General features: G+C 45.3%; 2 protein-coding genes across 5 annotated transcripts; one reads left to right on the plus strand and one right to left on the minus strand.

The window, feature by feature from the left end:
• Window positions 1-29: 29 nt before the first annotated feature.
• On the plus strand, window positions 30-28000 carry LOC112265441 (calpain-5-like). 3 transcript variants are annotated; one of them, XM_042296106.1, is made up of 13 exons: window positions 30-441; window positions 7365-7524; window positions 14900-15031; window positions 20858-21066; window positions 21195-21387; window positions 21487-21680; window positions 24915-24992; window positions 25132-25327; window positions 25410-25532; window positions 25618-25814; window positions 26102-26223; window positions 26340-26476; window positions 26594-28000. In XM_042296106.1, exons 2-13 carry the CDS (start codon window positions 7369-7371, stop codon window positions 26771-26773), a joined length of 1917 nt encoding a protein of 638 aa, XP_042152040.1. In that variant the 5' UTR covers window positions 30-441; window positions 7365-7368; the 3' UTR covers window positions 26774-28000. The 3 variants fall into 3 exon arrangements, with proteins under 3 accessions (XP_042152040.1, XP_042152041.1, XP_042152042.1); XM_042296107.1 differs by lacking the exon at window positions 14900-15031 and having other exon boundaries at window positions 31-441; XM_042296108.1 differs by lacking the exons at window positions 30-441; window positions 7365-7524 and adding an exon at window positions 16458-16663 and having other exon boundaries at window positions 14899-15031.
• On the minus strand, window positions 17835-20447 carry LOC112234005 (olfactory marker protein-like). 2 transcript variants are annotated; one of them, XM_024401975.2, is made up of 2 exons: window positions 20098-20447; window positions 17835-19380 (listed from the first exon to the last, which is right to left on the minus strand). In XM_024401975.2, exons 1-2 carry the CDS (start codon window positions 20188-20190, stop codon window positions 18952-18954), a joined length of 522 nt encoding a protein of 173 aa, XP_024257743.1. In that variant the 5' UTR covers window positions 20191-20447; the 3' UTR covers window positions 17835-18951. The 2 variants fall into 2 exon arrangements, with proteins under 2 accessions (XP_024257743.1, XP_024257744.1); XM_024401976.2 differs by lacking the exon at window positions 20098-20447 and adding an exon at window positions 19548-19618.

The raw sequence follows: 28000 nt of genomic DNA on the forward strand, positions 1-28000 counted from the left end.
AACACACTTATTTTAATGACAAGGCAGAAATAGATTACTGTTTGGAAATTAGCCGAAATAGGCACTTTCCAAAAGAGACGTGGATTTATTCTCAAATGGTTTATGTGAAAAGCAGTAGGCTCCAATTAATATTTTCAAGAGCTTTGATTCAACTTGATCATGTCATTGGAGCAGTAGGTCTAGTCGACACTAAAATGGACCACATGATTCTGATCAACATGGTCAGGGAACAGGAGTAGCCAGAGCTCAGCTCCCGCCGTAAGACTCAGCCCTCCCCTGTGTGTGAGAGAGAAAGAGTGAGAAAGAGACAGCAAGCGAGCCCTAGGGAGCTCGTGCATCAGAAGAGCAGCCTCCAGGAGCGAACCAGGGGTCTCACCGACTGAAGCCCCAGTAGTACCGGAGAGAAACGAATACGTCACCGAGGGAGTCAACTCTTCCAAGGTAAACTAGCCCAAACTAAAGCAGCCAGTCGGTTTTGCGGAAATGAATGATGATGAATGAACTTATTTAATCTTTTGTAGAGCATAGCCCACAGCAATTATGCATATGTTTGTCTCTGTGTGAATGTATTTAAACTTTTTTTAGAGCATACGATTTGACCAACTGTTAGCCAAGTTAAATTATATTCCACGATGTAGACCATCAACGGAGTTGAGCGAAGACGAGTGAAGACGCGAGTGGGAGGACTGGAGCTCGGAAGTTACATATATATATATTTTTTTATTTTTTATTTATTTTATTAATAAAAAAACTACGTATTTAAACCACCCCAAAAATAGCCCACATTTACACAGGACAAAAGCAGTATTTTAGAAAAATACAAAAATATGCATTTTATGTGATGTCGAAGCCCACACTAGATGTAGCGCAACTCCGTTGATGTGAAGTACAGTACATCGTGGAGTTGAGTTTTACTTGGCTACCAACTGCTGTGTCTTCAGCAAGTATAAAACAAACACGTTTCGACGTTAGTTCAGTTCAATAGTCTACTATCTATTTGTGGGTGTGGTTGATATGCTTAGCTCACTCTCAGGAAAGCAGAACATACACGTTCTTTCCCCCCAGCAGCTGCAGTCTGTAAAATGTGTTTAGACTTACTGAGCAGAGCTACTACCTTTGCCCCAGGCTGTGGAGGTCTGTTATGAATCCTGACTTTCTCTCTCCATCCCCAACTCATTTCTCCTCAGTAGAAGTTCTAAAGCCTGATGAGTCATGTAGGACTCAACTATTCTTTTCAGTCCTATACTCTTGAGTATGTTAAATGGGGACTGAACTGTGAACAAAGAGACGGTTGTAGTATAGTTTGTCTCTGCCATTTCAGTCTGTACCATGTCTTTCGGTGTTATTGCCTGAGAACACCCTCACACCATGCCAGTCACACCCTCCGCTAACATTGGGTTGGTGTTGTGGTTCGAGTAGCTAGCTGATTGTTACAGACTAATGTGACGCTCGCTCCATTATTTATTTATTTATTTAACTAGGCAAGTCAGTTAAGAACAAATTCTTATTTACAATGACGGCCTGGCAAAAGGCCTCCTGCGGGGACGGGGGCTGGGATTTAAAACATAGGACAAAACACACATCACGACAAGAGAGATAACACTACATAAAGAGAGACCTAGACAACAACATAGCATGGCAGCAACACATGACAACAACATGGTAGCAACACAACATGGCAGCAGCACATGGTAGCAGCACAAAACAGTGTACAAACATTATTGGGCACAGACAACATCACAAAGGGCAAAAAGGTAGAGACAACAATACAGCCGTGGGCTCCCGAGTGGCGCAGCGGTCACTACAGACCCTGGTTCGATTCCAGGCTGCATCAAAACCAGCTGTGATTGGGAGTCCCATAGGGCAGCCCACAATTGGCCCAGCGTAGTCCAGGTTAGGCCTTCATTGTAAATAAGAATTTGTTCTTAACTAATTTGCCTAGTTAAATAAAAATTAAATAAGTGTGCAAAGCTGTCATCAAGGCAAAGGGTGGCTACTTTGAAGAATCTAAAATATATTTGGATATGTTTAACACTTTTGGTTACTACATGATTTCATATGTGTTATTTCATAGTTCTGATGTCTTCACTATTATTCTATAATGTAGAAAATAGTAAAAATAAAGAAAAACCCTTGAATGAGTAGGTGTGTCAACTTTTGACTGGTACTTTAAGTGCTTTACACCACTGCCTAAAGGACTCTCAGAACATGATTAACAAGATTCTCTGGTCTGATGAAACCAAGATTGAACTGTTTGGCCTGAATGCCAAGCGTCACGTCTGGAGGAAACCTGGCACTATCCCTACGGTGAAGCATGGTGGTGGCAGCATACTGCGGAGATGTTTTTCAGTGGCAGGGACTGGGAGACTAGTCGGGATCAAGGGAAAGATGAATGGAGCAAAGTACAGAGAGATCCTTGATGAAAACCTGCTCCAGAGCGCTCAGGACCTCAGACTGGGGGCGAAGGTTCACCTTCCAACGGGACAATGACCCTAATCACAGCGAAGACAAACACAGGAGTGGCTTCAGGACAACTCTCTGAATGTCCTTGAGTGGCTTAGCAAGAGCCCGGACTCGAACCCGATCTCACATCTCTGGAGGAACCTGAAAATAGCTCTGCAGCGACGCTCCCTGTCCAACCTGACAGAGCTTGAGAGGACCTGCAGAGAAGAATGTGAGAATCTCACCAAATACAGGTGTGCCAAGCTTGTAGCGTCATACCCAAGAAGACACGAGGCTGTAATCGCTGTCAAAGGTGCTTCAACAAAGTACTTGGTAAAGGGTCTGAATACTTATGTAGATGTGATATTTCACTTAATTTTTTATTTATTTATTTTATTTATTTTTAATAAACCTGTTTTTGTTTTGTCATTATTGGGTATTGGGTGTAGATTGAGGGGGAAAAAACAACAATTTAATAAATTTTAGAATAAGGCTGTAATGTAATAAAATGTTATGTCAAGGGGTCTGAATACTTTGCAAATGCACTGTACAAAGAGTGAGAGAGTGATACATGATGAGTGTGGGATAGAACAAAGGGTAGTATGGAGAAGTGAGACAGAATTAAAACAAACAGGCAGAGCAAATGAGATGAAGTGTATGTGAAAGAGGGGAGAGAAAGAGAGAGAATGAGAGTGATAGAGATGAATATGGAGGGGACCTCTGTAGTAGTAGTGATTTTGACATGTGGAGATAATGTTTCCTGTCAGGACAGAACCCAATATTCCCCTTCTTAGACAGAACCCACAGCTAGGCTGGCCACATTCCATTCATACCCCTAGTCCCCTTCCCTAGTTCCTACTCCCTCAGATCTGCAAGGAATATATACACTGCTCAAAAAAAATTAAGGGAACACTAAAATAACACATCCTAGATCTGAATGAATGAAATATTCTTATTAAATACTTTTTTCTTTACATAGTTGAATGTGCTGACAACAAAATCACACAAAAATTATCAATGGAAATCAAATTTATCAACCCATGGAGGTCTGGATTTGGAGTCACACTCAAAATTAAAGTGGAAAACCACACTACAGGCTGATCCAACTTTGATGTAATGTCCTTAAAACAAGTCAAAATGAGGCTCAGTAGTGTGTGTGGCCTCCACGTGCCTGTATGACCTCCCTACAATGCCTGGGCATGCTCCTGATGAGGTGGCGGATGGTCTCCTGAGGGATCTCCTCACAGACCTGGACTAAAGCATCCGCCAACACCTGGACAGTCTGTGGTGCAACGCCACGTTGGTGGATGGAGCGAGACATGATGTCCCAGATGTGCTCAATTGGATTCAGGTCTGGGGAACGGGCGGGCCAGTCCATAGCATCAATGCCTTCCTCTTGCAGGAACTGCTGACACACTCCAGCCACATGAGGTCTAGCATTAGGAGGAACCCAGGAGGAACCCAGGGCCAAGTCTCACAAGGGGTCTGAGGATCTCATCTCGGTACCTAATGGCAGTCAGGCTACCTCTGGCGAGCCCTCCATGTGCCCCCCAAAGAAATGCCACCCCACACCATGACTGACCCACCGCCAAACCGGTCATGCTGGAGGATGTTGCATGCAGCAGAACGTTCTCCACGGCTTCTCCAGACTCTGTCACGTCTGTCACGTGCTCAGTGTGAACCTGCTTTCATCTGTGAAGAGCACAGGGCGCCAGTGGCGAATTTGCCAATCTTGGTGTTCTCTGGCAAATGCCAAACGTCCTGCACGGTGTTGGGCTGTAAGCACAACCCCCACCTGTGGATGTCGGGCCCTCATACCACCCTCATGGAGTCTGTTTCTGACCGTTTGAGCAGACACATGCACATTTGTGGCCTGCTGGAGGTCATTTTGCAGGGCTCTGGCAGTGCTCCTCCTTGCACAAAGGTGGAGGTAGCGGTCCTGCTACTAGGTTGTTGCCCTCCTACGGCCTCTTCCACGTCTCCTGATGTACTGGCCTGTCTCCTGGTAGCGCCTCCATGCTCTGGACTCTACGCTGACAGACACAGCAAACCTTCTTGCCACAGCTCGCATTGATGTGCCATCCTGGATGAGCTGCACTACCTGAGCCACTTGTGTGGGTTGTAGACTCCGTCTCATGCTACCACTAGAGTGAAAGCACCGCCAGCATTCAAAAGTGACCAAAACATCAACCAGGAAGCATAGGAACTGAGAAGTGGTCTGTGGTCCCCACCTGCAGAACCACTCCTTTATTGGGGGTGTCTTGCTAATTGCCTATAATTTTCACCTGTTGTCTATTCCATTTGCACAACAGCATGTGAAATTTATTGTCAATCAGTGTTGCTTCCTAAGTGGACAGTTTGATTTCACAGAAGTGTGATTGACTTGGAGTTACATTGTGTTGTTTAAGTGTTCCCTTTATTTGTTTGAGCAGTGTAGTTGTAGGTAGAACCGTGACAGCTCCATCTAGACCTCCAGTAGACTAAGTCCAACCAGTAGCGGTGGTTGACTGAACTACATACAGTATTCCTGTAGTGAGTGAATGAATTATATTTTATTTTTGTGTCAAATCACCAGTTGGCAAACCCAATGCTTATGGGATTAATTGACACAGAAACAAACTTTACAATGAATGACTGTGATAATTCAGTGATAATTCTTCTTCCTGTAGTCTCTGCAGTGTGCATCACATAAAAAGTAAAAAGTAAATAACAATACAATTCTATACATAATAATAATGAAGTTTATCCAAACAAGTCGTTTATACTGAACAAAAATATAGACGCAACATGCAACATTTTCAAAGATTTTACTGGATGTGGAGGTTCTGGTCTGGCACAGTTACACGTGGTCTGTGGTTGTGAGGCTGGTTGGACGTACTGCCAAATTCTCTAAAGCGCCGTTGGAGGTGGCTTATGGTAGAGAAATGAACATAAGATTCTCTGGCAACGCCTCTGGTGGACACTTCTGCAGTCAGCATGCCAATTGCAACCTCCCTCAAAACTTGAGACATCTGTTGCATTGTGCTGTGTGACAAAGCTGCACCTGTGTAATGAATCAGCTACTTGATATGCCACACCTGTCAGATGGATGGATTATCTTGGCAACTGAGAAAGGCTCACTTAGAGGGATGTAAACAAATTTTATTTCAGCTCATGAAACATGGGACCAACACTTTAGATGTTGCATTTATATTTTTGTTCAGTATAGTTAGTACTTCTAGCTGTTGTGAACCGACTACTCCCTTCACCCCTCTCCTTGTCTATGGTAAACACTGTGTGTGTGTTCTGTCTCTAATAGGGTTGTCAAACACTAACATGATTACACTACCTAGCTACATCCCATAAGCATCTCCATGACTACAAGAGAGTCCTGCTGACTGTCTGACCAGTGAACAGCAGCAATTTGTGTGTTTAGCAGACAGACAATGGTAAAAAACTTCAGACTGTAAAAGCCCACTATGCTAAAAGGTCTGGTAACCTCTGATCTAACATTGGAGTTGGGAGCTGGTTACTCCCAGTGATCCATTGGTAAACTAGGAGTGTCTGTTGTGTGTATGTGTCACGTGACTGGAGACGTATGTTGTTATGGTGTAACGTGCTGTGTGTGTTGAAAAAGAGGATATCCTTGAACAACGGTGGTTCTTTTTCTCTACTTTCAATGGGAGGAGTCAGTGTAGAATGTAGATAATGGGTCTCTGTCACTCTCACACACCACCCAGACACCACAGACACACACACACACACACACACACACACACACACACACACACACACACACCCTTCTCTTGTTTGCCCTCTTCTGGGCATAAATCTGATAGACTCCTCACCAGAACAATGTAGCCTTTAAGCTACAGTAAGAACCATTCACAGGCTGCTGAGAGGAGGACAGCTCATAATAATGGCCTGAACGGAGCAAATTAAATGGCACCAAACACATGGAAACCATGTTTAATTTATTTGATAACATTCTCCTCCAGCTATGACCACGAGCCCGTCCTCCCCAATTACGGTGCCACCAACCTCCTGTGCTACCATTATCAATATCAGGTTTTTAAATATCAAGTGGCTGAGGTGGTCGGCGTGGCAATAGGCGCGCAGGCCCCCATCTTGGCGCTGTAATTTTGTCATGGAGCTGAGAGAAAAGGTTGCAGTTTGAAGCTAATATCCAGCCATTCTATGCATTTTCCCATGACTAATTCAGCTTTCTTTTGTTCAGACATAATAGCAAAATCAATACTGCTAAATTCATTGTTTTTATTCTCCCTGATTACCTAGCTTTTATGTAGGGGACTGGTAGTTCTCTCTTATTTATATACATATAATGTTATAGGTCCCTTATAATTTCTACAATTTTTTTTATTTTTTAGACTGTTTGGACTTTTTTAGACTGTTTGTCTGTAACTGTGTGTGTTCCAGGGAGATGGTTGTGTCGTCTGAGAACCAGTGTTTTGCTGCTGTGTGTGTGACAGTGTATGTGTGTGTGTTCCAGGGAGATGGTTGTGTCGTATGAGAACCAGTGTTTTGCTGCTGTGTGTGTGACAGTGTATGTGTGTGTGTTCCAGGGAGATGGTTGTGTCGTATGAGAACCAGTGTTTTGCTGCTGTGTGTGTGACAGTGTATGTGTGTGTGTTCCAGGGAGATGGTTGTGTCGTATGAGAACCAGTGTTTTGCTGCTGTGTGTGTGTGACAGTGTATGTGTGTGTGTTCCAGGGAGATGGTTGTGTCGTATGAGAACCAGTGTTTTGCTGCTGTGTGTGTGTGACAGTGTATGTGTGTGTGTTCCAGGGAGATGGTTGTGTCGTATGAGAACCAGTGTTTTGCTGCTGTGTGTGTGTGTTCCAGGGAGATGGTTGTGTCGTATGAAAACCAGTGTTTTGCTGCTGTGTGTGTGTGTGACAGTGTATGTGTGTGTGTTCCTGCAGGGTGATGGTGGTGCCATTTGAAGGACAGGGCTATTCCTCCCTGCGTAAGAAGTGCCAGCAGCATCGGGTCCTGTTTGAAGACTCTGTGTTTCCGGCTACAGACCAGTCTCTGTTCTACAAGACGAACAGCATAGGAACCATCACCTGGAAGAGACCTAAGGTACCACACACTGACGGGAGGGGTGTGTGTGGGGGGGAGTTAAAGGGCAATTCCGCCACTTTTCAACCTCATTCATCCTCTTCAGCACCAAACCAGTGTCTACATGATGTGAAACCAGTGTGTTTCTATGATCTGTGGTTAAAAAGAGAAGAAAGGTCCTAAGATAAAAGCTGTCACCACTTGGTAGGATTAAAAGTCAAAAACAGTGATGTTCAAAACAAAGAGTTTCTAACCAGAGGGAGGGTATTTTCTTGTTCCCCACATCACCGCGAATTGTCATAGTGTTTGAAAATCACAGTTTTGAAGAGTCCATGTTATCGCAGAAATGGACTCAACTGCACGATTGCCCGGCCATCCCGTCTACAGTGAGCGGTTCATTATTTTATTTGTACGGTAATTCTATTTCCATGACTGTCTTCATCCATAACTGTCGGTTACACGGTTATACAGTAATTGTGCCAGTCCCAGAGTTAAGGTGTTTGAATATGCATCTGACTGAGAGTTTGTTTATTATCTCACAGACTTTTAGATAGATTGGGGGGGTGTAAGAAAGAACATGGGTCAGGGAAGGAATAGAGGATGAAATGGAAGAAATGTTCCTCTCTATGAACCCTTCAAATGGTGTGTGGGTACATTAATATCAGGTGACCAGTAGGAGAGGTACTAGTTAATACCAGGTGACCAGTAGGAGAGATACTAGTTAATACCAGGTGACCAGTAGGAGAGATACTAGTTAATACCAGGTGACCAGTAGGAGAGGTACTAGTTAATACCAGGTGACCAGTAGGAGAGATACTAGTTAATACCAGGTGACCAGTAGGAGAGGTACTAGTTAATACCAGGTGACCAGTAGGAGAGGTACTAGTTAATATCAGGTGACCAGTAGGAGAGATACTAGTTAATACCAGGTGACCAGTAGGAGAGGTACTAGTTAATACCAGGTGACCAGTAGGAGAGATACTAGTTAATACCAGGTGACCAGTAGGAGAGGTACTAGTTAATATCAGGTGACCAGTATGTTATCACTGCTGATAGATAGAAACACTATTGCAAACACACACACACGTCCTGGTTGCGCAGCACTGAGCTGTATCAGGAGCTAACGTGGCGTTGACTGTCTGAACACAAGAGAAGAGAGAGAGAGAGCAGTCCGTCCAGTGGGAGAGGGATAAAACAAACAGCGACACTCTGGTGACAACCAACAGTACCTTCTGTCTGTTCTGCTTCACATCCGTGTGTGTCTACTGTTCCGATATTCATCTGTTACAGTACATGCCGCTCCCATGATATGTTCTACTTTCTTTATACTCTGCTGTTATTCTACAGCTGTGGTTACAGTCCAGGTAAGGGAGGGTGTAACAGCAGGACTGGTTGGACCAGTAAATAAAGCCTTGGTGTAAAGGTATTACTCATAGATAATATATCTATTGTATTCATGTTTTTCCTCCAGCCTTGCTCCAACACAGCAGCTGATCAAGCTCAAGGCAAAAGGTTACTTCTCACCCAGTGAGATTCCTCAGGAGGGCCCCCTGGCTCAGAGAAAGCGCGGGTAGGGTGTGGCGGTGTGTGGTTAGAGCATCGAACCATGGAAAGGGTTGAGAAAAGAGCCACTCTACCGTGTGTTAGACTTACTGATCTTCTTTGGGAGTGTACCAGAGGTTTTTATCCCCAATGTCTTTCACAAGACCTCTGATCCCCCTGTTAACCTCTAGTTATAGTAGTGTCTAGTACAGTCCCAAAGAGTAGCTTAGTGTGGTCAGGCCTGCTTCTCCTCTTCCTCCTCCTCCTCTGGTCCTGCTCCAGGGCCTATATCACCACCCCAGCCTGGTACTGTCCTCCTAGGGCTGGGCAGTGTACTGTATTTTACGATATACCGGTTTTGATGCACGGACGGGTTTGGGTTTTTACTTTACCTTCTATAATGGTATTTGAATGTTTGGTTTGTTAAATGTGATACGCCTGGTGTACCATTTTCATGGTTTACTTTGCTACTTGAGTCATATCTCTCTTCTCTCTCTCTCCATGCCACTTTCCACACAGACCTAGCCCCGCCCTCTGTCACTCAAGGAGCACATTTCTTGTTCCTCAACCATGAGACACTTGCGTTCAGTCTGCCTGGTCAATGCAGCACATGCAAAAATGTTGACGACAATGATGCTATTTTCACTTAGCTTCTTATTATAAATCAACTAGCGTTCTATAATTACACTATTAGTTTGTGTTTCTTACATCTGTCAACAGCTAGTTTGCATTTTCTTAGCAAGTTGGGCCTAAATCTTGTTAGCCGCTAATGCAAATCACTAGCTAGCCAATAAATACTGTACTGAGTCAGAGCAAACGTAATTAGCAATACAGCCTGATAATACCAGTGATGGTGTAGACCTAATCAGCATGTATCTTCTAAATCAAAGAGGAATACGCAAAGCAAGAATTTTAGCTATATGAAGTAGCTAAGAGAAAACATTCCATGTAGCTAAAGATTATAGGGTCCCCTAGGAAACACTTATCAACACTTTGGTTCCTTGCCTGTCACAATAACAACACCTTCCTGGCATTTTCATTTGTTTTCATGTCAAACAACACTGTATTCAAAGTTCCCACTATTATATTCTAACTATAGAATTAGAATAATCATTATTTCCATGATTCCAACAGTTCACCCAAGTGTTTTGCTGTAAATCGCAAGTCAATTTGCAGGTCTAGATTGTTTGCCCATATCATGCAGCCCTGCCTTGCCGCAGTATGGAAATGATCTCAAATGAGTGCCGGAAATGGATGAAAATGCAGAAAATTATTCTTGATTCAATTGAACAGTATAAAACAATCTGAATGGAGAAAGACTCTGTGTTGCCACCCTAGGATCACTCACTACTCGTAAAGCACTGTAGGATCACTCACTACTCATAAAGCCTTCTAGGATCACTCACTACTCATAAAGCACCGTAGGATCACTCAATACTCATAAAGCCTTCTAGGATCACTCACTACTCATAAAGCACCTTAGGATCACTCACTACTCATAAAGCACCGTAGGATCACTCACTACTCATAAAGCCTTCTAGGATCACTCACTAATTATAAAGCACCGTAGGATCACTCACTACTCATAAAGCCTTCTAGGATCACTCACTACTCATAAAGCACCGTAGGATCACTCACTACTCATAAAGCCTTCTAGAATCACTCACTACTCATAAAGCACCCTAGGATCACTCACTACTCATAAAGCACCCTAGGATCACTCACTACTCATAAAGCACCCTAGGATCACTCACTACTCATAAAGCACCGTAGGATCACTCACTACTCATAAAGCACCGTAGGATCACTCACTACTCATAAAGCCTTCTAGGATCACTCACTACTCATAAAGCCTTCTAGGATCACTCACTACTCATAAAACCTTCTAGGATCACTCACTACTCATAAAGCCTTCTAGGATCACTCACTACTCATAAAGCACCCTAGGATCACTCACTACTCATAAAGCCTTCTAGGATCACTCACTACTCATAAAGCCTTCTAGGATCACTCACTACTCATAAAGCACCCTAGGATCACTACTCATAAAGCACCCTAGGATCACTCACTACTCATAAAGCACCCTAGGATCACTCACTACTCATAAAGCACCCTAGGATCACTCACTACTCATAAAGCCTTCTAGGATCACTCACTACTCATAAAACCTTCTAGGATCATTCACTACTCATAAAGCACCCTAGGATCACTCACTACTCATAAAGCACCGTAGGATCACTCACTACTCATAAAGCACCGTAGGATCACTCACTACTCATAAAGCCTTCTAGGATCACTCACTACTCATAAAGCCTTCTAGGATCACTCACTACTCATAAAGCACCCTAGGATCACTCACTACTCATAAAGCCTTCTAGGATCACTCACTACTCATAAAACCTTCTAGGATCACTCACTACTCATAAAGCCTTCTAGGATCACTCACTACTCATAAAGCACCCTAGGATCACTCACTACTCATAAAGCCTTCTAGGATCACTCACTACTCATAAAGCCTTCTAGGATCACTCACTACTCATAAAGCACCCTAGGATCACTCACTACTCATAAAGCACCATAGGATCACTCACTACTCATAAAGCACCCTAGGATCACTCACTACTCATAAAGCACCCTAGGATCACTCACTACTCATAAAGCACCCTAGGATCACTCACTACTCATAAAGCTTTCTAGGATCACTCACTACTCATAAAGCACTGTAGGATCACTCACTACTCATAAAGCCTTCTAGGATCACTCACTACTCATAAAGCACCCTAGGATCACTCACTACTCATAAAGCACCCTAGGATCACTCACTACTCATAAAGCACCCTAGGATCACTCACTACTCATAAAGCCTTCTAGGATCACTCACTACTCATAAAGCCTTCTAGGATCACTCACTACTCATAAAGCCTTCTAGGATCACTCACTACTCATAAAGCACCCTAGGATCACTCACTACTCATAAAGCCTTCTAGGATCACTCACTACTCATAAAGCACCGTAGGATCACTCACTACTCATAAAGCCTTCTAGAATCACTCACTACTCATAAAGCACCCTAGGATCACTCACTACTCATAAAGCACCCTAGGATCACTCACTACTCATAAAGCCTTCTAGGATCACTCACTACTCATAAAACCTTCTAGGATCACTCACTACTCATAAAGCACCCTAGGATCACTCACTACTCATAAAGCACCGTAGGATCACTCACTACTCATAAAGCACCGTAGGATCACTCACTACTCATAAAGCCTTCTAGGATCACTCACTACTCATAAAGCCTTCTAGGATCACTCACTACTCATAAAGCACCCTAGGATCACTCACTACTCATAAAGCCTTCTAGGATCACTCACTACTCATAAAACCTTCTAGGATCACTCACTACTCATAAAGCCTTCTAGGATCACTCACTACTCATAAAGCACCCTAGGATCACTCACTACTCATAAAGCCTTCTAGGATCACTCACTACTCATAAAGCCTTCTAGGATCACTCACTACTCATAAAGCACCCTAGGATCACTCACTACTCATAAAGCACCCTAGGATCACTCACTACTCATAAAGCACCCTAGGATCACTCACTACTCATAAAGCACCCTAGGATCACTCACTACTCATAAAGCTTTCTAGGATCACTCACTACTCATAAAGCACTGTAGGATCACTCACTACTCATAAAGCCTTCTAGGATCACTCACTACTCATAAAGCACCCTAGGATCACTCACTACTCATAAAGCACCCTAGGATCACTCACTACTCATAAAGCACCCTAGGATCACTCACTACTCATAAAGCACCCTAGGATCACTCACTACTCATAAAGCACCCTAGGATCACTCACTACTCATAAAGCACCCTAGGATCACTCACTACTCATAAAGCCTTCTAGGATCACTCACTACTCATAAAGCCTTCTAGGATCACTCACTACTCATAAAGCCTTCTAGGATCACTCACTACTCATAAAGCACCCTAGGATCACTCACTACTCATAAAGCACCCTAGGATCACTCACTACTCATAAAGCAAATGTACAACTTTTATTATTCAAAAACATAAAATACAGTCTAAAAAATAAATACTGTTTATATGATATTTTGGCCATATCGCCCTGCCCTATGTCCTACCACACGTTGCCTAGAGAGGCTGTTCTCTGCTGGGGCTGAGGGAAGGAGCGGATGGAAAAGGGACTTAATGATCTGTGGTTCTAGGTGACACTTGGGACCTCTATGTTCCCATTTGGGCCCTGGTCGTAGTTAGCGCACTATATCGTGTGGAAGTTGAGACGCACCCAGACTGTTGGGAAACCCTCCCTCCCTCCTGCCATTAGTGGTCAGCTCAGAGAGAGCAGCACAGCCACATAAAACAGTCTCTGAGTGTCATTAATTAACAAGGATAGAGTGATGGATGGATGGACAGAGGAGAGGAAGAGATCTTTATCACTAATGGTTCTCTTGGCTTCTACTCAGATGCATCTCAGAAACTTGTTCTTTTGACTGTTGATTTAGAATTGAATTTTAATTGGGGAAAGGGGTGGTTAGCCTAATATCCTGTCTCATTTCTCTTGTTTGCACCCCCCCTCTTTCTCTGTCTTCTGTCCCTCTCTCTCTCCCACCCTCCCCTCTGTGTGTTAATCCCAGGTTGTCCCCTCCTCCCTTTATCATTTCATTTGAATGTACAATTTGATACAAATGCACATAGTCAGACTGCACTGAACTCAAATTCACATGAGACATTCCTTAGTATTGTAAATCTAGCTTTAACCCCATGTTGTCTCTTCTCTATAGGAGCTGTGTGATAACCCCATGTTGTCTCTTCTCTATAGGAGCTGTGTGATAACCCCATGTTGTCTCTTCTCTATAGGAGCTGTGTGATAACCCCATGTTATCTCTTCTCTATAGGAGCTGTGTGATAACCCCATGTTGTCTCTTCTCTATAGGAGCTGTGTGATAACCCCATGTTGTCTCTTCTCTATAGGAGCTGTGTGATAACCCCATGTTGTCTCTTCTCTATAGGAGCTGTGTGATAACCCCATGTTGTCTCTTCTCTATAGGAGCTGTGTGATAACCCCATGTTGTCTCTTCTCTATAGGAGCTGTGTGATAACCCCATGTTGTCTCCCATGTAACCCCATGTCTCTTCTCTATAGGAGCTGTGTGATAACCCCATGTTGTCTCTTCTCTATAGGAGCTGTGTGATAACCCCATGTTGTCTCTTCTCTATAGGAGCTGTGTGATAACCCCATGTTGTCTCTTCTCTATAGGAGCTGTGTGATAACCCCATGTTGTCTCTTCTCTATAGGAGCTGTGTGATAACCCCATGTTGTCTCTTCTCTATAGGAGCTGTGTGATAACCCCATGTTGTCTCTTCTCTATAGGAGCTGTGTGATAACCCCATGTTGTCTCTTCTCTATAGGAGCTGTGTGATAACCCCATGTTGTTCTCTATAGGAGCTGTGTGATAACCCCATGTTGTCTCTTCTCTATAGGAGCTGTGTGATAACCCCATGTTGTCTCTTCTCTATAGGAGCTGTGTGATAACCCCATGTTGTCTCTTCTCTATAGGAGCTGTGTGATAACCCCATGTTGTCTCTTCTCTATAGGAGCTGTGTGATAACCCCATGTTGTCTCTTCTCTATAGGAGCTGTGTGATAACCCCATGTTGTCTCTTCTCTATAGGAGCTGTGTGATAACCCCATGTTGTCTCTTCTCTATAGGAGCTGTGTGATAACCCCATGTTGTCTCTTCTCTATAGGAGCTGTGTGATAACCCCATGTTGTCTCTTCTCTATAGGAGCTGTGTGATAACCCCATGTTGTCTCTTCTCTATAGGAGCTGTGTGATAACCCCAAGTTGTTTGTGGATGGTATCAGTGCTCATGACCTCCTCCAGGGCCAGCTGGGGAACTGTTGGTTCGTAGCGGCCTGCTCCTCCCTGGCATCCAGAGAAACTCTGTGGCAAAAGGTAAGGATCCCTGACCGTCTGCATGTAGTGTGTTTGTTTGCCTTGGGTGTGTGACAAGCATGCACACACACACACAGAATGACTTGGAGTTTATTATCATTTCCGACTCCTATTTGGAGGAGTGGCTTGTTTGTTTTTGTGTTCATGTGTGTGTGGTGGTGTGGCCCTTCTGAGATGGCAGTGTGTGTTTTTTCCACTGAGTTCACAGTGAATCATTAGCATTAGTCCCACTGGTCTCAACATTTTGTGTTCAACTTTCCACCACTTTCCACCAGCTCCTTACCCCTGTCTCCTTACCCCTGTCTCCTTACCCCTGTCTCCTTACCCCTGTCTCCTTACCCCTGTCCCCTTACCCCTGTCTCCTTACCCCTGGCTCTTTACCCCTGTCTCCTTACCCCTGTCTCCATACCCCTGTCTCCTTACCCCTGTCTCCTTACCCCTGTCTCCTTACCCCTGTCTCCATACCCCTGTCTCCTTACCCCTGTCTCCTTACCCCTGTCTCTTTACCCCTGTCTCTTTACCCCTGGTCTCCTTACCCCTGTCTCCTTACCCCTGTCTCCTTACCCCTGTCTCCTTACCCCTGTCTCCTTACCCCTGTCTCCTTACCCCTGGCTCCTTACCCCTGTCTCCTTACCCCTGTCTCCTTACCCCTGGCTCCTTACCCCTGTCTCCTTACCCCTGTCTCCTTACCCCTGGTTCCTTACCCCTGTCTCCTTACCCCTGTCTCCTTACCCCTGTCTCCTTACCCCTGGCTCCTTACCCCTGCTCCTACCCCTGTACCCCTGGCTCCTTACCCCTGGCTCCATACCCCTGTCTCCTTACCCCTGTCTCCTTACCCCTGTCTCCTTACCCCTGGCTCTTTACCCCTGTCTCCTTACCCCTGCTCTTTACCCCTGGCTCTTTACCCCTGGCTCCTTACCCCTGTCTCCTTACCCCTGGCTCCATACCCCTGGCTCTTTACCCCTGGCTCTTTACCCCTGTCTCCTTACCCCTGGCTCTTTACCCCTGTCTCCATACCCCTGGCTCCATACCCCTGGCTCTTTACCCCTGGCTCTTTACCCCTGGCTCCTTACCCCTGGCTCCATACCCCTGGCCCCATACCCCTGGCCCCATACCCCTGGCTTCTAGTGTGAAGGACGTCACTGTGTTGCTAACAGGTTCACCTTCTCTATTGTGCCTATCCGTGCAATGGCTCAGAATAGTAGTCCTTCGCTTCACATGCACACGTGACTGCCCTGCTTGACAATGAAAAGGTACCAATTGGGCAGCGCCATTGGTGGTATTTTAAGCTGTGGACTGATGTTACTGGCATGATATAACTCCGTACCCCTACCTCACTAAACTATCACATCACAGAGAGGGCTCTGATCTTTCATCTGAAACAATTGAGCAGGTTTATTATGTTTCTCCATTTCCTGAACAACAGAGGATCACTGAGAAAACAGCTGCTGTTGAGTTGGAGAGCGTATTTCACTCCAACGACAGAGCTGGCAGGAGAGCGCTAAACGGACCGGTCTGATGAAGAGATCTAAGCATTTTCTGTTCATTTCCCGGATGATTCTACATGTTGAAGTGCGACTGTTAGTCGACAGCCAGAAGGTGGTCTACTGCACACAACCAACGTTCATTATGGTGGGTCTTCCTCTTAACACAGGCTCTCTGCCGTCGAGCTGGGACTGTTTCCCAACCTAGTCACCGGTACTGTGTTAGTCCGCTGAGCTGAAACCTCAGGCGAGGTCACTTGTCCTAACTAAACTACCTCTGTTACATCTGTACCATCATGACTGTTATTATTAGCTCCCAGGGAATACATTATTGTTGTTATGAGTAGTAGTGGTGTGTGTGTGTGTGTGTGTGTGTGTGTGTGTGTGTGTGTGTGTGTGTGTGTGTGTGTGTGTGTGTGTGTGTTTGATGTTTGGATTAATTAATGGTTGTTTAGTCCCGGTGTTTAACGACATGTTCTATCAAGAGTCAGTAACGATGTGTTCTAGAAGCAGCTCGTTAACACAGAGATGGTGTTATTAATTGGACCAAACTGTACTTTCCTACTGTCCCCTCTACCCCAACACACACACACTTGTTAATCCACTGGGAGGGTGCTGCTATAATAATGTGCTCCGGATCACTCTCATTAACTCTGTCTGTCTGCCTCTGTCTCTCTCTGTCTCTCTGTCTCTCTCTCTCTCTGTCTGTCTGTCTGTCTGTCTGTCTGTCTGTCTGTCTGTCTGTCTGTCTGTCTGTCTGTCTGTCTGTCTGTCTGTCTGTCTGTCTGTCTGTCTGTCTGTCTGTCTGTCTGTCTGTCTGTCTGTCTGTCTGTCTGTCTGTCTGTCTGTCTGTCTGTCTGTCTGTCTGTCTGTCTGTCTGTCTGTCTGTCTGTCTGTCTGTCTGTCTGTCTGTCTGTCTGTCTGTCTGTCTGTCTGTCTGTCTGTCTGTCTGTCTGTCTGTCTGTCTGTCTGTCTGTCTCTGTCTCTCTCTGTCTCTCTCTGTCTGTCTCTGTCTGTCTCTCTCTGTCTGTCTGTCTCTCTCTCTCTCTCTCTCTCTCTCTCTCTGTGTCTGTCTCTGTCTGTCTCTGTCTCTCTCTCTCTCTCTGTCTGTCTGCCTGTCTGTCTCTCTCTCTCTCTCTAAAGTGTTACATTTGCCTTCTGGTATGTAGTCTACCACTTGTGTGTGTGTGAGAGAGAGAGGGAGGGAAAGTGTGTGTATTGATTTCCCTATGAATGAACAGCAACCGTAGCTACTGTATCCTGAGGCTAAGCCATGTCTGTCCTGTTCCCTGTCCTGACCATTAACACAAACACAGCAGGACAGAGTACCTACAGCTCTTTATTGGACAGCAGTAGATGACATGGCCAGTTTAGAGTATATTGTTGTCATATTTCATGCAAAGTGAATATGGTTGAAGTTACATTGCAGCATTGGTTCTCTAATATACCCTATAAAGAAGGATCAGAACAAGCTATTCATATCATTCAGGTTTTCAATATAAATATACAGCTAACTGCCAAAATAAAATAAACACTTGGGTAATAAGGGATACAAAGTATATTGAGAGCAGCTGCTTCCACACAGGTGTGATTGCTGAGTTAATTAAGCAATTAAGATAATACTTAGTCATGTATAAATTCTGGAGCGGCTGAGACAGCGTTTTCCACCACCATCAACAAAACTGTTCTTGGAATTTCTCTTGGAAGAATGGTGTAGCATCCCTCCAATATAGTACCAGACACTTGGAGAATCTATGTCAAGGCGCATTGAAGCTGTTACAGCGGCTCATGGTGACCCAACGACCTATTAAGACACTTTCTGTTGGTGTTTCCTTTATTTTGGCAGTTACCTGTATCTATAGTTTGAATCTGCAGCCTACTGTGTAACTACTTTACCTTCAAAACATGGTTTCTAGCCGCTTGTTGACTGACATGCATAGATAGATAGCTAGATAGATACTCAGGAAGGAAGTACACACACACGCACACACAGATGAGAGATGGGACTCAGTGTGTGTGGGCGGGGGGCGTAAAGAGAAGGATAGGAGTGTAGACTGGTCCAAACTAGACTGGCTGTAGTAGAAGGCATTCCCTTAGAATGGAGAGAGGAAGACTAGAGGAGTAGAGGGAAGCAGTTAAAGGGATACTTCAGGGTTTTGGGAATGAGGTCCTTTATCTACTTCCCCAGAGTTGGATGAACTTGTGGTTACAATTGTTATGTCTCTGTGTTCAGTATGAAGGAAGATAAATGTAGTTTCACGAGCCAGTGCTAACTAGCGTTACCCATAGACTTCCAGTCATTGCCCGAAAGCTAGTTAGCATCGGCTCGCAAAACTACCTCTATCTTCCTTCATACTGGACACAGAAAAGTACACACTTTGGTATCCAGAGGGCCTCATTGCCAAAATCCAGAAGTATCCCTTTAAGGTTTGTAGGTCAGGCCTGATTGAACTCCATGGAGATGCTGACCTTGTCAGCCTCCGCCCCCTCCTTGAAGGCAAGCAGGAAGTACATGACCTTGCGGACCTTTGCCATCTCCGCGATTCGCTCCCCAAACTCCTGGATGTCCGCCTCCAGACACTTGAGGGGCGTGTCCTCCGGGTCACCAGCATTCCGCCAGAATGTTCCGACGGGTTCAAGAAGCTGCCGGGTCATCAGGTGTGTGAGGTCAGGGGTCCAGAGCTGGGAGATCCCTGTGATGGTCACTCTGCCATGACCAATCAGAGACACCGACCAGTGGACGAACGTCAGCTTCTGATTGGAGAAGTCCAGACGGTAAACAGCCTCGTGGGGGAGGAGCAACCGCTCCCCGTCCTGTCGCTTCTGACCGCTCCGCTGCAGGGACTGGACACGCAGCCGCATTACCTAGTAACAATAATAACTATATTAATAATGTAATCATAATACTATAATATAACTGCATTTCTGACCGCTCCGCTGCAGGGACTGGACACGCAGCTGCATTACCTAGTAACAATAATAACTATATTAATAATGTAATCATAATACTATAATATAACTGCACTTCTCACCGCTCTGCTGCAGGGACTGGACACGCAGCTGCATTACCTAGTAACAATAATAACTATATTAATAATGTAATCATATTATAGTAATACTATAATATAACTGCACTTTTGACAACTCTGCTGCAGAGACTGGACACACCTGCGAATCACATTGTAGAATAATACTACTTTTATAATAGTATAACAATAATATGCTGGACGTATTGGATACTCAGACGCAGATACCATTCAGTACAAGTCGACTCCTGAAAACTGTCCGTTTGTCAGTAAATAGGTTACTTTGTTTTTGTTTTTTGACCTGCTTTTCTCCCCAATTTCGTGGAAGCCAATTGGTAATTAGTCTTGTCTCATCTCTGCAACTCCCGTATGGACTCGGGGGAGGCGATGGTCTAGAGCCATGTGTCCCCCGAAACACGACCCAACCAAGCCGCACTGCTTCTTGACACAATGCCTGCTTAATCTGGCAAACTTGCAACCAACTGAACCATCGATTTGTGCTATTTCAATCACCAACCTCGTCTTAACCACATCTCAACCTCGTGAACAGTCTTACCTCAGTGAGGGAAGTGTCCTTTGCAAAGCGTAGCTCCATGGCTGAGCCGTGCGAGGGGGCCGCGGCCAGGTCTGTGCCTGTCTGAGAGCTCATCTTTCTCTGCTGGGGAGGGAACGAGGCCTGCCTGTCTGTCTGTGTGTGTCTGTGTCTGCAGATAGTTTCTCTCTGTTCCTCTCCACCTCTGTCTCTGTCTCTTATGCCATCTCTTTCCCAGAGGGTAACATGGTTGAGTTGGTTCTCTGGTTGGGACTATTGATTGTGTGGCATGTACAGTGAGGGAGGGATGGAGAACAGAAGGGGGAGGGGGGAGGAGGGAGTGTGTGGTGGCGCTAGGCAACAGGAAGTGATGACATCAGAAGAGGAACCAGGGATTTTCCTGATGGCTTCTGGGAGCTGGTTGGTCATAGCTGGATGGGCTGGTTATTAATATGCTGGCTGGCTGTGTGTGTGTGTGTGTGTGTGTGTGTGTGTGTGTGTGTGTGTGCGCGCCATTGTCTGTTTGTGGTGTGTACATTTTGGTTTGGTTGTTATGATGCACTAGGTGGTTGCTTGTTAACTGTGATTTTTCCGATTGGTATTGAGCAGACAGTGAGAGAGACTGGTAGTGGGGAAAGTTAGAGAGCGATTGTATCAAAGGGCAGTAGGCCAGATTTGAACCCATGACCATACTAAAGACGTGTGCCGGAGGCTGCAGCATTACCTCTAGACCAGCCAGGCCATGCAGCTGTGACGTGTTCTGAGCATCTTATCTCTCTCCCAGGTGATCCCGGACCATAAGGACCAGGAATGGGATGAGGACAAGCCGGAGTCTTACGCCGGAATTTTCCACTTCCGCTTCTGGCGCTTTGGAGAATGGGTGGATGTTGTCATCGACGACCGGTTGCCCACTTCGAATGGCAACTTGGTGTATTGTCACTCCAATGACAGCAACGAGTTCTGGAGCGCTCTGGCGGAGAAGGCCTACGCCAAGTTAGTACTATAGATGGACTGTTGTGTTTGTGTAGGATGTGTTGCTTTTGCTGAGTGTGTGTGTGTGTGTGTGTGTGTGTGTGTGTGTGTGTGTGTGTGTGTGTGTGTGTGTGTGTGTGTGTGTGTAGGATGTATGGGTGTTACGAGGCATTGGACGGGGGAAACACAGCGGATGCGTTGGTGGATTTTACGGGTGGCGTCTCGGAGCCCTTGGACCTACTGGAGGAAGGGTTGAGTACAGACAAGGAGAAACGCTCAACGCTGTTCGACAGAGTCCTCAAGGTCCACAACAGAGGAGGCCTCATCAGCGCCTCCATACGGGTATAACACACAAAGATGCACGTGCGCACTCACACACACACACACACACACACATACACACATACACCTAGAATCCTGACCCTTCAACCCTCCCTGCAGGCGGCCAGTTCAGCAGAGATGGAGGCTCGTCTGGCCTGTGGTCTGGTGAAGGGTCATGCCTACGCTGTGACAGACGTTAGAAAAGTCCGGCTGGGCCACGGCCTCATGGCTTACTTCAAGTCAGACAAACTCACAATGATACGACTCCGAAACCCCTGGGGAGAGAAAGAGTGGAACGGTGCCTGGAGCGACAGGTAGGTTTTAAAATGTTATTTACCTTTAGTTATACAACAAGTCCTATTGAGGTCAGAAGACCTCTTTCACAAGGAAGACCTGGCCTGGTAGTGGGGGAGAACAGTGTGTGTAGATGTGCCAATTGGGAATGACAGTCGCCATATCCTAGCTAGCTCAACACCAACAATTTAAAATAGGCTACGAAAATCATTCAAATCCCGAATTAAAAGGCAAATGCAATTTAGTGGCGTTAACCTTCTGACTTTAGGACCATGTGGATACCTGGGAGCGGGAGGGAACGCTATTTGTATGGCTGGCTGGCTTTATGGAGAGCAGAAGGTTCTTTTACTCATTTTGTACATAATGGTGCCACTACCGTCTCTTATGACTGAAAGAACTGCTAGACATCAGGACTGCGATTACTCACCATGGACTAGCAGAATCCTTTTTCTTCTTTCACTACTCTGACGAGCCCGAGGCGGAGGATATACGGCTCCCTCGGGAACAGGCCTCGACCCCCTTGATCTGCGTGAAGAGGAGGCAGAGAAAGAGAGGCAGGAGAGCAGGCTGCCATCTTAGAATTCGAAGGCGATCGAGTAAACCACTTCCCTCAATTCTGCTAGCAAACGTGCCATCTTTGGACAATAAAATCGACAAGTTACTGGGAAGATTAAACTACCAATGGGACATAAAAACTGTAACATCTTATGCTTCATAGAGTCGTGGCTGAACAACAACAATATCAACATACAGCTGGCTGATTATACGATGTACCGGTATGATAGAACAGTGGCGTCTGGTAAGACAAGGGGCGGCGGACTATGTATTTTTGTACAATAACAGCTGGTGCATTATATCTAAGAAAGTCTCAAGCTATTGCTACCCTGACGTTGAGTATATCATGATAAGCTGTAGACCACACTACCTACCGAGAGAGTTCTCATCTGTATTCTTCGTAACTGTTTACATACCACCTCAGTCAGAGGTTGGCACTAAGATAGCATTGAATGAGCTGTATTCCGCCATAAGCAAACAAGAAAACTTGCGGAAAACTTGTGGTCCCCGGCTCCTAGTAGCCCCGGCTCCTTAAATCAGTTTTACGAAATTTCTATCAGCATGTTAAATGTACAACCAGAGGGAAAAGAACTCTGGACCACCTATACTTCACACACAGAGATGCATACAAAGCTCTCCCTCGCCCTCCATTTGGCAAATCTGACCATAATTCCATCCTCCTGATTCCTGCTTACAAGCAAAAATTAAAGCACGAAGCACCAGTGACTCGATCAATAAAAAAAGAGGTCAGATAGTACACACCCCAACCAGAAGCCATGGATTACAGGCAGCATCCGCACTGAGCTAAAGTCTAGAGCTGCCGCTTTCAAGGAGCGGGACTCTAACCCGGAAGCTTATAAGAAAAATCCTGCTATGCCCTCCGACGAACCATCAAACAGGCAAAGTGTTAATACAGGACTAAGATCGAGTCATACTACACCGGCTCTGACGCTCATCGGATGTGGCAGGGCTTGCAAACCATTACAGACTACAAAGGGAAGCACAGCCGAGAGCTGCCCAGTGACACAAGCCTACCAGACGAGCTAAACTACTTCTATGCTCGCTTCGAGGCAAATAACACTGAAACATGCATGAGAGCACCAACTGTACAGGAATACTGTGTGATCACGCTCTCCGCAACCGATGTGAGTAAGATCTTTAGACAGGTCAATATTCAGACTGATCACCAGGACGTGTACCGCGAGCATGCGCTGACCAACTAGCAAGTGTCTTCACATTTTCAAAAACTCTCCCTGTCTGAGTCTGTAAAACCAACATGTTTTAAGCAGACCACCATAGTCCCTGTGCACAAGAACACAAAGGTAACCTGCCTAAATGACTACCGCCCCGTAGCACTCACGTCTGTAGCCATGAAGTGCTTTGAAAGGCTGGTCAGGGCTCACTTCAACACCATCATCCCAGAAACCCAAGGACACTCCAATTTGCATACCGCCCTAACAGATCCACAGATGATGAAATCTCTATTGCACTCCACACTGCCCTTTCCCACCTGGACAAAAGGAACACCTATGTGAGAATGCTATTAGTTGACTACAGCTCAGCGTTCAACACCATAGTGCCCTCAAAGCTCATCACTACGCTAAGGACCCTGGGACTAAACACGTCCCTCTGCAACTGGATCCTGGACTTCCTGACAGGCCTCCCCCAGGTGGTAAGGGTAGGTAACAACACATCCGCCACGCGGATCCTCAACACAGGGGCCCCTCAGGGGTGTGTGCTCAGCTCCCTCCTGTACTCCCTGTTCACTCATGACTGCACGACTCCAACACCATCATTCAATTTGCAGATGACACAACAGTGGTAGGCCTGATCACCAACAACAACAAGACAGCCTATAGGGAAGAGGTCGGAGACCTGGCCGTGTGGTGCCAGGACAACAACCTCTCCCTCAACGTGATCAAGACAAAGGAGATGATTGTGGACTACAGGAAAAGTAGGACCGAGCGCGCCCCAATTCTCATCGATGGGGCTGCAGTGGAGCAGGTGGAGAAGTGGAGAAGCTTCTAAACAGCTTCTACCCCCCTCACTTTGCCTCTTCCTCTCTGTGGAAAGCACATCGATGCATTTGCAGGGAACAGCGTGACTTTTTTCAACACAGAACAGCTGTAGTAGATGGCTTTGGCTCGGTAACTGCTGTTTGACTTGACATGAAACTAAACTAGAGTTGTAATCCTGGTACTTAGCTAATGCATAGCAGGCAGCTAATACTGGAGTAAATGTAGATTTTTTTTGCTGCTCTCCAAATAGAATTTTACCGTTTTAAATAGTTTAGAAATCAGTAAATGAGCTTCGATATATAGTTTTTTTAAATAACCCCAGATGGGGGTGTCGTGATCGGTTCCTGACTCATTGCTCCCTCTGCTGGTTGGGAGAGGGCTTGTTGGCCAACAGGAAAACAGATCTTTAGCACAGATTGATGTGATGGTTCATTCCTCTTAGAATGTTTGTTTTATTTATATCCTGTATCATAGGAAAATTCCAAAAATGATCTTGGCACCAAAAGGTCTCGGGGAAACTGTCCATCTGAGCCTCTGATGTTCATGTCTCAGAACCTTGAGTCCCCTACTCTATCAGTTCTGTTCTGGTAGCATTATTTCACACAGAACACCCTTCAGAGAAACACTGTGAGCGATAGAGAACCTCTCTGCAACAACTTCTCTCTCTCCTCTCTCTCTCAGCTCAGAGGAGTGGGGGAAGGTGAGTAAGAGTGAAAGAGAGAAGATCGGAGTGATTGTGCAGGACGATGGAGAATTTTGGTGAGTTCTAACCCTTAACCTATGACATCTAGCCATGACCCCTAACCTTTCCTCCGCACGGCTGAGAAAATGGATGGCCATAGGATGAAGCCTGATGACTTCCCTTTTCCTGCCCCCCCTCCCCTCAATCCCCACCCAGGATGACATTTGATGACTTCTGTCAGTACTTCAGTGATTTGATCATGTGTCGTCTGATCAACACTTCCTACCTGTCTCTTCACAAGACCTGGGAGGAGGGCTCTCTAAAGGGCGCCTGGCGGAACCATGACGACCCGCTCAGCAACCGCGCCGGGGGCTGCACCAATAACAAACACACTTTTGTTCAGAACCCACAGGTAGGGGTAGGGATGGGGGGAGGGCGCGTGTGTGTGTGTATTAATTTATAGGACTGGTGTGTGTGTGTGTCTCTCCCTGCAGTATGTGTTCAACGTCAAGAAGCCAGAGGATGAGGTGCTGGTATGTCTACAGCAGACAGACAAGAGAGCCAGACCTAAAGAGGGGAAGGGAGAAAACCTGGCTATAGGCTTCGAGATACACCGGGTGAGAAGTGTTATTCATGTGTTCATTCAAATGAATGTGTGTGAAAGTCTTATTCATGTGGTCATTAAAATGATTGCGTGTGTAGGTGGAGTTGAACAGGCAGTACCGTATGCACACTCGGCAACAGAAGGTGTGTGGGAGTGTGTACATCAACTCCAGGTGTGTGTTCCTACGCTGTTCCCTGAAGGAGGGTCGTTACGTTGTCATACCCACAACCTTTGATCCCGCTCTGGAAGGAGACCTGTTGTTACGCATCTTCACTGACGTCCCCGCCGACTGCAGGTACACTCACTCACACACTCACTCACTCACACACTCACTCACTCACTCACTCACTCACTCACTCACTCACTCACTCACACACTCACTCACACACTCACTCACACACTCACACACTCACTCACTCACACACTCACTCACACACTCACTCACACACTCACTCACTCACTCACTCACTCACTCACTCACACACACACACTCACTCACTCACTCACTCACTCACTCACTCACTCACTCACTCACTCACTCACTCACTCTCCTCATTATCTTGCCCTCTCTTTCCCCCATAGAGAGTTAACCCTAGATCAGCCAGCCCAGACGTGTTGGTCAGGACTGTGTGGCTTCCCTTCCCTGGTCACTCAGATTCATGTCCACAGAGCAGATGGACTGGCTGGACAAGACTCTGACGGAGGTATACAAACCTTTCTTCTCTCCCTTCTCCGTCCGTTCCTCTTTCTTCTCTGGTCTGGTCCTTTTCATATCTTCTCCTCTCTTCTCCTACTGACAGTCTGTATGTATGTGTTGCAGCGTCAGACCCATATGTGATCATTCGTTGTGAGGGGGAAAAGGTTCGTTCTCCGGTCTATAAAAACACCCGCAGCCCAACCTTTGACACCAAGGCTCTATTCTACAGGAAGAGAACTAACCAGCCTATACTGATAGAGGTGAGGAGACTGGGCAGGGGGGTGGAGTTAAAGTAGAGTGAACATCACCATTTGGGTTGTTTCAATAAGTAACAGTTCTCTCAATTAAAGTCAATACTTCTTCATTCATCATTCCAGGTGTATAACCACAACGTGTTGATGGATTCCTTCCTGGGTCAGGTCAGTTTGACCTCTGACCCAGGCGACCCCCAGCAGGTTACCGTCCACCTGAGGGACAAGGGTAATCACCAAGACAACGACCTCCCAGGCACGCTCACCGTCTCCATGGTGACCAGCAACATTCTCACTAACGTCTGACTAACCATCAATCAATCACCAATCTATCAATCAGTGCCTTACTCCCTCCGTCCAATATGAGAGAAGAGCAAAACAGGTGCCAGTAACAGAGTATATGATTGGTCAAGAGGTCCCTTCTGTTTCCATATGTGCTGGAATTGGCAGTATACATGATTACACTGTTCAATATGAACATCATCACTATATGTACTGTATATACTAACTATATGTTTACAGTTTATGTATCTTTAAAGTTGTATTGTTTTGCCAAAGATTTGATCATAAATATCAATTAATTTGCCATTAACCTTATCTGATGAGGGACCAAAGTTAGGATTCCAGACTGTATTGTGTTGGTTTTTACGGAGTGTAGTACTAGCCCTGGCCACATGGGGGCAACAGAGGACATTTAATCTCCTAGTTCTCCTTTCTCATCTAATAACCACTTTAACTTGTGCATTACAGATATATAAATACTTGTTGTGTATTTCAGCTGTATATGTTGTCCTGTTTACATTTATTTACATGGTTTAGTTTTACATTTCAGTCGGCTTTGTACTAGTCTCTTTCAAGTAGCTGAGTTGGTTCTGGGTGCTGAGAGTAGTTACGGACATTTTTATTCTTTAGGGGAGACATTGTTCAAGTTATTTTTGTTAATAACTTTATAATTAAACTTAAAATATATATATATATTTCTGTCGGTTGCTCTACTTTTATATCATGTTGATTTTCCAGTGGGAGGCCCAATACAGTAGACAGACTAGATTCACTAGAGGAGAAGAGAGATTAAGCTACAGTTTCTAGCCAACACTGTCACTCTTACATTCGACTCTTTACTCAAACACTCAACTCCTCCCTTCATTCCCTTCTTTCTCATCCCCATTGTACTCTTATCATGTTGTATTACCTCCAGTTACTACAGTGCCATGTAGATCATGTTTCAAATCATATCACATTTATCTATAACATTCTCGTCATCATGAGGACTTCCTAACACTGTCATAAGTGTCATAAACAGTCATAATGCCAGTCTCTGTCATGGTGGTGGGTCCTTGTTAGAGAAGGACTGGTTCATCTGAGCAGGCTTGTTTCTTATCTTTATAAGTAAAGGTTTATGATATTTTAATGTACCGCAGGGTGATTTAAAGGCTATTTAATGATTTAGTGTTATACTTCTCTGTTTATTTCTCTTTAAACCTGTTGGCTGGTTTCAATCAAATGTATACTGTATTAAATAGTTAAAACACA

Source organism: Oncorhynchus tshawytscha, linkage group LG13 (assembly GCF_018296145.1).
Source record: "Oncorhynchus tshawytscha isolate Ot180627B linkage group LG13, Otsh_v2.0, whole genome shotgun sequence".
Classification (NCBI taxonomy): Eukaryota; Metazoa; Chordata; class Actinopteri; order Salmoniformes; family Salmonidae; genus Oncorhynchus; species Oncorhynchus tshawytscha.

Coding starts and splice junctions, on each gene's coding strand:
- LOC112234005 (XM_024401975.2), bottom strand. CDS start 20,190: ATGAGCTCTCAGACAGGCACAGACCTGGCCGCGGCCCCCTCGCACGGC. Junction 19,381..20,097: donor AGGACACTTCCCTCACTGAG/GTAAGACTGTTC, acceptor TATTGTTACTAG/GTAATGCGGCTGCGTGTCCA.
- LOC112265441 (XM_042296106.1), top strand. CDS start 7,369: ATGGTGGTGCCATTTGAAGGACAGGGCTATTCCTCCCTGCGTAAGAAG. Junction 21,681..24,914: donor AACGGTGCCTGGAGCGACAG/GTAGGTTTTAAA, acceptor TCTCTCTCTCAG/CTCAGAGGAGTGGGGGAAGG. Junction 25,815..26,101: donor GACGTCCCCGCCGACTGCAG/GTACACTCACTC, acceptor TTTCCCCCATAG/AGAGTTAACCCTAGATCAGC.